The sequence below is a fragment of the Atta colombica genome, unplaced genomic scaffold (assembly GCF_001594045.1).
Source record: "Atta colombica isolate Treedump-2 unplaced genomic scaffold, Acol1.0 scaffold69, whole genome shotgun sequence".
Lineage (NCBI taxonomy): Eukaryota > Metazoa > Arthropoda > Insecta > Hymenoptera > Formicidae > Atta > Atta colombica.
Window position 1 is genome coordinate 378,261 of NW_017259560.1, and position 12,048 is coordinate 390,308.

At 29.7% G+C, this 12,048-nt stretch overlaps 1 protein-coding gene across 2 annotated transcripts in view; it reads right to left on the reverse strand.

Moving 5' to 3' along the window:
• Nucleotides 1–11,634, reverse strand: part of LOC108692314 (titin homolog) — a 61,921-nt gene extending 50,287 nt beyond the window's left edge. For both annotated transcript variants that reach the window (XM_018200509.1, XM_018200508.1), the window contains exons 1-2: nt 11,334–11,634; nt 5,102–9,216 (exon numbers count right to left, since the gene is read on the reverse strand). In XM_018200509.1, the coding sequence (XP_018055998.1) occupies nt 5,102–9,216; nt 11,334–11,416 (4,198 nt within the window). In that variant the 5' untranslated portion in view covers nt 11,417–11,634. The remainder of the gene's footprint in view (nt 1–5,101; nt 9,217–11,333) is intronic.
• Nucleotides 11,635–12,048: the final 414 nt, after the last annotated feature.

Consider the following 12,048-nt stretch of genomic DNA (forward strand, 5'->3'; position numbering starts at 1 on the left):
TTATTGTACCAAATGAATATGTATATGTTCACATTTAGTGAATATTTAATCGGTATTCAAACAAATATTTATTAAAATTTAGTATTTTCCTCTTGGTCTATAGTTTAACCTTTAAAGAGCGTTGAAAATTAATAGGATTTTAAATCGTAATGTAAAAATTATCATGTTTCCAATTCGCTGTAACTTTTGATAAGTATAACATCTCGTAAATCATCACATAAAAATGTCTGCAAATCAAATTCAATCATTGAGCCATAAAATTAAAGTATTTTTAATGATTACATCAAATCCAATAATTAGTAGATATAATCTTTTAATCAATATAATCGTAATCATCACAGTTTTGTTAGTTGCATCTTGTATCCTGCTTAAAAGATCTGATGATAAAATATTTTAATCGCTTCATGAATATTCTATATTTTAATATCTCACATTCTAAGTATCATAAGATACTAATAACACGAATACAAATAATGTTCATGCTTTCGTTTTGCGTGTACAATAGTATACTTGAATAGATTCTTTATTATTCTAGGATTTTACAGTATAGGTTATAAATAATTAATACCTTGTGAAGTACTTGAAATTGTAAATTTACTCTCATCTTTACAAATCCATGACTTATCTGATTCTAAACTTTCGTCTCCATCATTCTTATCTTGTATGTAGTTGAATCATCAAGTTGGATCAAACTGTAAAATGTAACATTCGACAAAACTGAAAGCTATAAAATTAATTGATACAAACTTATTGATGAAATAATCGATTTATATACTATATGTATATGCGCGCGCGCGCGCGCGCGTGTGTGTGTGTGTGTGTGTGTGTGTGGTTTATTTAAATCGATCATCTGAAATATCTCTTATTTTTAACGATATAAAAAAATGTTTCAAGTGAAAGTGGACCGATTTCAAGGAGGACGTACCTTTTGGTACTCATGTACTTTAATTTTGGTACAGTATATAATTGCTTAAATATCGATCGGTATTTAGACTGCGCGAGTCGGTGAAGTAAGGGAAAGCTGAAAATCGTGTGAAAGTTAAGTAAATTCCAGCACTGTTTTATATCATTAAAAATAAGATATTTCAGATTTAAATGGACTACCCTGTATATGCATATGTACAGGATGCCCGATCTAACTCGAGCAGCTGAAATATCTCGCTTGGTTTTTATATGATAGGAAAAAATGTTTCAAATGAAAATGGAACAGTTTCAATGAGGGCATATTTCGGTCATGTTGTTTTTCTTCTAGATGAAGGCGTCCAAAAGAAAAAGATGAAAGTCACGACTTTTTTAAATGAAATTGTGTTATTTTTTTACACAATATGATTCCTCTAATTACTATGCATATAAAAGTATTTAAGCAGAGACATAAAAAAATCAATTAGTTTAAGATATTGTATACTTTTCTGGTACAAATTGATATAAAATGTTTAATAACTCGTAAATTATTAATTTTTTTACAATCTGTTTTTGATTGTAGTTGCTTAAAAAAAAATGTATTGGTAAAATAGATTATTTTTTAAATAAGCAACTACGTGTTTTCTTTACACCAATTGATTCATCTTATTATTCTGTTAATAAAAGTATTAACGATTATCAAAAAATTAGTAGTTTACGAGTTATTTTCAACCTTTTATGTCAATATGTATCAGAATAAAGTATAAAATATCTCTTAAACTGTTGGTTTTTTTATGTCTCTGCCCCTGAATATTTTAATTAGAAGAGTGTAAAAATAATCATACATTCCATTTTTAAAAATAGAAGTGACTTCATATCTTTTTTGATACCTCCATCTAGAAGAAAGACAACATTTTCATTGAAATCATTCCACTTTCATTTGGAACATTTCTTCCTATCCGTAAAAATCAAGCAACATATTTCAAATGCTCAAGTTAGATGGGATATCCCGTGCGCACACACGCACGCATGCACGCACGCACGCACGCACGCACACAAAATATGTATATACATATAGATACTGTTAAATCTATAGTATCAAGATTAACATAATTTAAATCGCTACGCTTTTATTCAATATATTATTTTATATTAAAACAATGATTAAATTTGACACTACGTAGTTTTAAATTTTACCATTATTTTTAACGATATGTTGAATAGGACCAGTAGTGACTTACTTAATTTAAATTAGATACTACAGATTTAACATATTATGTATTATCATTCACTATATATAGTATATATTTTCTTATTCCTTTCATTTTTTTATTCCTTAATAAAACTTTGTAAACACATTTTAAGTTATTATGTCTTTTATGCCTTATTTGTAAACATTGTTTGTAAATTTTTTTATTTGCCGTACCTCTTGTCTCACCTCTATACTGCAAAAATGCAAAAGTTTAAAAAGTTTTTTTTTAATACAAAAAGTAAATATTTTAAATTTCTAATATTTTTTCGTAATAGACAATCTAAAGTTTTTATTGATACAATTTATTTATTGTTTATACATATAGTAATTAATACTTGATAAATTAAGTTTTTTAAGGTCTGGCGTATATACCGAAGTTATCCTAAACATATTTGATAAGTGCTTGTATTATTTAAGATGTCTAAAACAAAAGAAAGAAGAAATTTGGGCTAATGGGAATGTAAACAATGCGTTGTAAACAATGCGCAAATATTTAAGCTAGCACTTAATATTAAATCATTTAATGTACTTCTTAAAAAATATTTCACAATTAAAGTACACTTCTATTAATTTTTAATCATCTTCAGTCAAAAATAAAATGATCGTAGTAAACTCTTATGTTAAACTATGTTACTCGTTACCCGATTTTTAATGCGATTTCTCCTCTATAAGATGGGAATTATTCCACAATCACTTATAAAGATGGGTGGTTTCAAATGAATATGATAATATTATTAAATATGTAAAACAGTAAGATATAAAAAGGGAAATAAATATTTATAGAAATTAATTGACCTCATGAAAACGCAAACAGATGTACAAAACATGAAAAATATACATATGTAATGTAAATGTAAAGTTCGAAAATTTAAAATATTATATATAAAGTTAAAAATTACCAAAAAGATGTAGTAACACAAATAGTAATTGCTAAAATAAATAGGTAAACTACAGAATGTGGACCTAACAGAAGTCAGAAGATAATATTAGACTTAATGTCATCATTAAGAACAAAATCAAAATTATTATCAAAACAAGTTAAATCATTACGATTGTTTAAAAAACGGCAAGGCTTGGCATTTAACAATTCAGTATTTATTTTCAGATTAATGCAATTATTTTGATGTTTATTATTTCTGAAATAAATCATTTGTTATAATTCCGCTCTATGTTCAAAATTTCGATGTTATCCTAAAGTGCGTTCCGTTTTGCATTTCATCATTTATCCTTGTTTAATATTTGATAGACAAGAATTAAACAAGAATTAACTAATGTTTAAAATGAGAAAAAAATATTGAAGAATTAGATATTAAAGTGCATTAAAAAAAGAGTGATTAAAAAAAGAATATGAATGAATGTTTATTACTGACTGTAACATATGCTACAATTTTGCTTTTGATACTACTTTACATACGAATCTGTCTAATTTTTTTAGTTTTCATTATTTTTAGTATATTGTAGATATATATTTAGTAACAGAAAAATTTAATAGATATATTCAATATATGTCTTACATTGCATAGGAATCTATCTAATTTATTCGGCATATATTATTTTTAAGTGTGTTATAGATTCAGCGATATTTAGTAAAGTGAAGATTTAATTTAATACATAAAGAGCATATACACATGTGGAAAAATAATATGTTAAATAAATTTTTAAATAAAATTTTGTTTTTAATAAACAAACGACGGCTAAATTCTTTCAATTGTTTTCAGGGATATATATTTGATATTATATATCATGGTCATTGACTTTTGAAGAAGGGTTTGACTTAATATCTTAGACCACATACACTGAAAGGGCTATAGGTAACTGTCGATGGCTCCAACATCTATCTGTCCTTGTTTAAATGCTTCATCGTAATGCACATGCATCGATTATTATTATGTAATGTTAAAAGTATTGTACTCTCATCTTAGAATATACACATGCACGTTCAAAGCTTACATATAAATCACGCGCAAGTGCACAGCAAACAAGCTTTCAAGGATAGATAAATAAAGGATAGAGATAAATTGGAAATACTTTTATTATTATTATTATTGATCAGATACAATATGACCCTTTTAATATGAAGCCTAATGCGAATGTTTATTTATGATCAATGCAATTGGTCAATTCTTTCTTCATTCGAGATCTCAGATCGACTTCTAGCATTGTAGATGCAAAGTTTAATAACTGAAGTGCAATCTAGTTATAGAAATCTGTGATTGGAAGGATGGATAAAATTTGAATTAGAGCTCTATTTTTAGATTTATTTTATCTAGATTTATAAGAGTAGCGCATTGTTAGCTCCATTTTACATGCCGATAACTGCGTTTTCCTATTATAACCCGCTACTCTTATAATTTAAAGTTCTAATTTGAAATTGCAGACATCTTTACGTGATGGGGTGTTTTACTTGTTAAAACTAATAGGAATTGTAAACACGATAATTTTTATATTATAATTCTAAAAATTATTAACCTTCAACGTCCTCTAGAGATTAAACTATAACTTATAAAAAGTTGTGTTTATTGATATTTTTGAATTGAAATCAGCATGAATTAAAATTATAAAATATGAATAAATTCGGTAGATAATTTCTTATAAAGTATGGGCGGAATTATTTTATGTTCAATTTTTAAATTAATTAAAAAAATTTTACTTTTGTTATTTATGCGTAATATATGTATTGAATTAATAATATCAATTATGTAAATCTGAACTTTAATGATAATTAAATAAATTTGTACTTTAATGTTTATATCCCATTATCTTTTTCCAATATAATTCGAAATTAATTAACGATTTAGTTTTAATCATCATTTCTAATGTTTCAAAAATTATTTGGAAAATCATTCTCGTATATCACATCGTCAAAGTATTCTCCCTAAAAAATATTTAGAATCTGTTTAGATATATTCAATGGCAAAACTTCGATGCAAACAATCGCAAAATAAGTACTCAAAATTCTCGGTGAACCATCAAATCCGGAATCGTTGCTCCTTGTTGAATTCATTCTCTTATGTTTGGAATCGTCATTCAGTTCAACGCGAGTCGATCCATTCTCCGTACTCCTCGTCGTGATAGTACTCGTCGTACTTTCAGTACTGTCGCTACTGATAGACGGTGTTCGCGAGTGATGTCGTCTTCTTTTGATCTTTGCCCGTCTGACTTTGGAGAGATCCCGTGGCGTAGCCGTAAGCAATGCGGACGGCGTCGTGTAAAATATCTTCATAAGATCGAGTGGCCGTTGTAAGGGTGTATTCTTCGGACTGGACTTGGGAGACGTTTTTGGCAAAATTTTCACTAGATGTTGCTTCTCGGGGGCGAGTTTTGTAATAAACATATTCCGTTCATTCACTGACGTTATTAATTCATTATTACAAATCTCCTTTAGCCCCTTCTCACTTTTTTCTAATAATGCCTTTTTAATTGATGGTTTCTTCTTTTTAATCGCATGCTTCGTTTTGGAAGATTGCAAAGGACTAACGCTAGGACTAGTGACCAAACTAATTTCCTCTGATATAACTGGAGTTTCGACATCATCTATGTTTGTCAAATCGTCTTGATTGCTCCATCTTGAAATTTTCCTGATTAAAGAGGGATTAAATGACAACTCGTTTGTTGGAGTGCTTGGATTTTCATGTTCTTCCTCGATTTTCCGATTGTCGCACTCTTTGAACAACTTGGATGCTTCAACTATATTTATTTCTGGCATGATAACTTCGACTGAAGTAGTCACGGAAGTTGTACCGAAATTGTTGCACTTCAACGAAGCTTTTTTCACAATCGGACTTGTGTTCTTAGTGTCGATCATTATCGAAAAATTCTTCTTTTTTGATGGTATCTTTTGCACCGTCGGCATGTTTTTTTCGATTTCCATTGTTTTTGCAAGTTTCTCTTTTTCTGTTTTTTCTAATATTAAAGATTTCGAAACATTTTTCTTTTTTTCTTTCTCCTTTTCAAAGATTATATTACTAAATCCGTCTATCGAACTTTCGAACGTCGTAGTGCTCATTTTAACATCAATCTCAATTTTTTTTTCATTACCTTTCCTCTTTAAATTCATCGAATTCATGTTTTTTTCAATTTTAGAAGTATTTGTTTCGCGGAGAGGAAATCCATTTTGTTGCTTCGATCTCGTCATTTCAGGACTATTCGGCGCTTTGATTTCGCTCCAAAAATCAATGGACTCGGTAGAAGTGCTTCTCGATAATATTATACTTTCATCTTGAAAGTTATAATTCGAATCGGTTTTCATTGATTTTTTTTCTATTATTTTATTTACAGATTTTGTCTTTGACATCTTAACAGATATATCTTTATCTGTGGCTTTTTCATCATTAGATACAGACTGCTGGAAAACCTTGGAAATATTATTCGCTGAATGATCGTTCATCAATTTCGAAGAATCAACAGACATGTTTTTTTTCAAAATTCTTGTCTCATCGTTAGCATTATCGCACAAAAATGATTTTCCATTTTCAATTTTTATTATATTAAATGCATCTAAATCTTTTCCAATATTTGACAAGTTCGCAATGCCAGTTTCATTTGTATTATTTTCTAAGAGTATCGGCATCTTACTCTTGAAATTCGATAAATCTTTCAAAGAATCCTTTCCTACGTCAATACAATTAATTTTTTTAATTGAATCAGTCTTTAGTTCCGCTTCTTTTGCATCCGCTTCGGTAAAAATCGTTTCAATTTCGATGTTTGATGAATCAATTGTTTTCAAGGTTAATATATTTTCGTCAGTCCCTTTCGCATTATTTTTTGATGTTTTCGTCAGACTGACATCTTCTGTCGGCTTAATATCCGCTGCTAGTTTTGCCTCGTCACAGTATTCACTACTATATACTTTGTCATTTGTTTCCTTGGGCAAGGTCGTTTCGTTAGTCTCTAATTTGACTGCTTTATTGTGTCGAGTTGCATCGATTTTATAACTTAATTTATATGCGTCTACGTTATTGGTTCTCTTCGAGGCATTGAAGGAAGAAACTTGCGCCAAGTTCGATGTTTTGTTCATCTTCTTTTCCGGCAATACGACAGCCGCGGTCTCGACGTCATGATCACTTTTTAGCGAGTCCACCTGATACTCTGCAGCCTCTCGTAACGGAAGCTTTGGCGCTTCTACGGCATTATTTCTATCCGTATTAATTTTAGACAGTTTTGGCAGACGACAGATCGCGCTATTTATTGTAAGCATCGTATCGCTAATGTTGTTTTTACCAACAATGTCGCTGCTTTCATTTTTAATAATGTTTTGTTTTATCATATTCTCGTTGTGCGGCATCACCAAACTCTTTGACGTGAGTTTTTCCGATATGAACTTATCACTTTCAACGGACGCGACAGAATTTTTTCTAATAAATACTTTTGGTGTTTTGATAGTTGAATCGACTTCCGAGTAGTCAAATATCTTCTTGGTAATATTATCAATCAAATAATCCTTCTGACTTTTGTTATTTTTTATTTTTGCAATGAAAGTGTCTTCCAATATTCCTCGAAAATTTTCTATTTGCGAATCGTTTCTCGATGGATTTGTTGAAATAAAAGCTAAAATGTTCGATTGTATAGGAGTTGTCTCAGTTTCCTTTGAGAACGATGAATCTTCAGTAATGATTTCTCGCATATTGCTTTTTGTTGCTAAAATATTAGTATCTCGGTTATTCGACGAGTCATCTTTCGATATGGGAATATCATTTCTTGCCAAGGATTCCATATTTTTAGATTTATATACTGCCTTTCTTAATGCTTTAAAGTCTTTAATATTATTTGTCATTTGAATCTTGTAATTCGGCTCCACTGAATCTACATCTGTTAAACTTTTTGATATATTATTTGTAAGAATATTATTTTCGATGTCGATGAAGCTTTTCGTTAAATTCAATTGATTTTCATCGGCTTTCACATCGAATTTCTCGATTTCTTTGAGTTTCTTGGTAAGTTTTTCTGTAGGTTTTTTTATCGTCAAACGCACGCTATTTCTCGACGTATCCTTTACGTAAGATTTTTGCACTGTCAACACAACTTGCGTTTCTGTTTCGTTTGCATCGTTCGAGATAACGTCCACTTCGTTTCCAGTTCCAAATCTATTAGGAATAGAGACTCTTATACTCTCCTTAAATTTCTCGTCTATTGATTTGCATCTTTTGTTCTCTGCATTTGTATTCATCCAGAATGTGGAGAAATCCCCGGCGCTATTACATGCCTCGATCTTATATATCTGAGGTCTTGACTCATCATTCTTTGTAATTTGCGAATCAATGGAAATTTTACTAGAGGTGCTTGATTGTCTTTTATCAATCTTATCGATCGATGATAATTTATCAACAAATCTCTTTTTTTTTGTTTTTTTCATAGTTTTCTTTATCCTTGTCATAGCCGCTTGTTCTTCCTCCTGAATCATCATATCAGAATCGATATTATTCGCGCAAGGATGTTCGAGTAATCCTTTTGCCGTCGTTCCCTTTTTAAACATTGAAGTACCTCGACGTGTCTCATTCTCGATCTGAGCTTGCTCCTCTGCTACGAGACTGTCTAAGACTTTCGCCTGTACTTGCGCGTACGCAGCCTCTCGTTGCATTTGCTCGGAATTAAGTTGCAAATCGGAGGAAGATCTGCGTCGCGTAAATCTGCGAGTGATTCGCTTCTGTACAGCTTCTCGCTCCTCTGAATTTTCTAAACGATCTAAATTAATTTGATGATCTAAATGTATTTTCTGTTGATTACTATCGTTGTCTACTAACTTCTTGTCTTTAATAAAAAACTTCTCCATTAAAAGTTCACCTACTGATTTTTCATGCTTCTCGTAGTGCTCACGTAATGCTGGATTGTCTTTCAGGGCCTGCGATCTGATTTTGATAGTTGGCCGATCGCGACGTAGATTTTTGGAAGGATTCCTATTGTGCGAGAGTATTTTCGATGATGAGACATCGATATCAGCCGTATCAATCACTCGTCTAGTTGATCTCACAGAGATCGGTGAGAAACGATGCAGATGGCTGAGTGGTGATTCGGAAATCGTCGACAAGTGCGGCGAGAAACGCGACAATGAAGTGTGAAAAGGCATTCTGTGCGAAACATCACAATCTTATAAATACAATGAAACTTAAAAGCTCACTCGAGATAAATCAAATGAAAATATGTAAGGCCTTGTTGAGCCAGCCATTGAATGTAAGTGTGAACAATGATTTATTCAATTTAAAAGTACATTTAATTGGAATAAATCATTGTTCACACGTACATCCAATGGCTGACTCAACAAGGCATTATATATTTTCATTTGATCATAATCTTATTTGGAATTAGTGAGTCATAATTTACATAAACTAATTTCTGTTTGGCGGATACTTTTCTCATGAATCGTTCGTTGTTTATTTCATATATAAATAGTATAAATGTTCAGATTATATCATATACAAAACAGAAGCCTAGAAGTTTGAGTCTTAACCCTTTCAGATCCTATATACATTGTAATACATCAAATTTAAAGACATTGTTCATTGAAATTATTTAATTCTATTTACATAATTTAAGATCTGATGTACATAATAATGTATATGTTGGAAAAATAATAAAAATTTTGAAAACAATTGTTTAGTAAGAATTACTTGCAATATTAAAGTACGAATTTAAATTTAAAAATTAACATGGTTCCAATAAAATCAAGTCTGACAGGGTTAACATAAATCATATCGAAAAAATATTACAAAATAATATAATATATACAGAGAGTAAAAAAGATTCCTAAAAGAATCGCCAAATATTTCATGAGCAGATAGAGCGGACTAAATTGAGTCGAAAAGTTCATTTTGCAATTTTCGCAATAGTTAACAAGATATTAATTATTAAAATTGCCGAAAATTAGTCTTCAATAATTTTTTATTCAAATATTATCAATTTTACAGAAAAACTGTAAGAGATAAAAATTATTTATTTTCTTTTCATAAAACTCTAAGAATTTTTTCAGAATTTTTTATTAACTTTTTAGTACTACATTTTCTTATTTTTACAAACATGAAAAAATACGGTATAAAAAAATTTTGAAAAAATTCTGAAAAAATTCTTAGAATTTTACAAAAAGGAAATAAACAATTTTTTTGTCTCTTACAGTTTTTCTATAAAATTGATAGTATTTGACTAAAAAATTATTGAAGACCAATTTTCGGCAATTTTTAGTAATTTTAGTAATATCTTGTTAATTATTGCGAAAATTACAAAATGGTAGAGGACTTTTCGACTTAATTTAATTCTGCTTTACCTGCCCATGAAATATTTGGCGATTATTTTAGGACACCCTGTATATATTATTCATAAATATATTATTTAAAATATATTTTGAATATCAAATTTACAAATAAATATATGCGATTTATATGTATAAGTTTATTAATATCAATTATGAATTTAATATTTGTTCTTCTTCTGATGGCTTCTATGATGATCATCGGTTTATGACTTCTGATGACTTCGATGATGATCATCGGTTTATACCTATGATCATCATCGAAGTCATCAGAAGTGATATCGTTTATAATTAATTCCTAAATTCATCATCATTGGCTGCGTTTCAGTAGAAAAAGCAGCTTTGCAACTGTTGTAAAATTTTTGAATATAATTGATTCATTTAAATTTAAGAACTTAAGGATAAGATCAATCATATTAAAGAATTTTACAACAGTTACAAAGCTTTTTCTGCTGAACGCGGCTATTGTCATCAAACGATAATAAGTGATGTAATATGCCGTACCTGTCGTAGACTTGTTTGTCTTGCCAATAACAAATTTTATTCGTAATCATAAAAATCATAACGTTTTATGTGTTTATATACATATTTTATAATTGTTTTTAAAATATTTTTAGTACTGAGTTTAATGATGACTTTTCTGAAAAATTATAAAAGTTTAAACCAAAATCAATCCCGATAATAAATATAAATTTTTCAATTAAAAATTTTAATTTGTCTATAAGCAAGTCACACAATAATTGTCGAATTTAGCTAATTTTCAAAACATGTACATATTAACGACCTTGAGAAAGATTTCCACCAATAAACGTCCATTCGAATAAAAAAAAGAATTATTTTGATTCAATAAAAATAAACTACAAAAGAAGCTTATCTGTTAAATATTATATATAAATAATAATATTTTCAATTGCATTAAATTAAAATTGTCTTTATTCTTACCGTACTATTCCTGTCATTAACGAACTATGATTAGCGTAAGCTCCTCCTCCATAATAGTATGGCACATCGTTATAGTACGGCATTTTCTTTTATATCTTCTTCTTTGTTTACACTAAATAATAATAGTCACAACGATAATATGGGAAAACAATGATAAACAAGTTCGCGAGACACAATCGACGTATCGGTCAAGAGGATAATTGAACAACTGCGTTGTTCTGCTTTTAGAGACAGTGGACCGGTCACGTAACGCGGTAGCTCTGATTCTCAGGTGTGCGAAAAGCGAAGCTGTTCTTACGGTTCAGAGAGCCAAGACCAACTGAGTTTAAGCGGTCCAGTATAATAATAGAATTCTAGTATATGAGGCTTCCAAGCGCTAATTATACTACTCGACTCTAATAACCTATTCGTTCGGCTGACTATTATGACTGTAGTTTTAACAATAAAAGGAATGCGGAGCAATAATCTTATCTGCATTTCCCACAACATTGTACTTAATACTTATTCATGTTAACCAGAATTCAAAGAATCTTTCGTTTCTGTGCATGTATATTTGTCCCTTCTATTAAGACTTTACAGAAAAATTGCAAAAGACAAAAATTATTTATTTTCTTTCCATAGAACTCTAAAAATGTTTTCAGAATTTTTTATCAACTTTTTAGTAATGCATTTTCTTATTTTTATCAATATCAGAAAATACGGTATAAAAAATTCT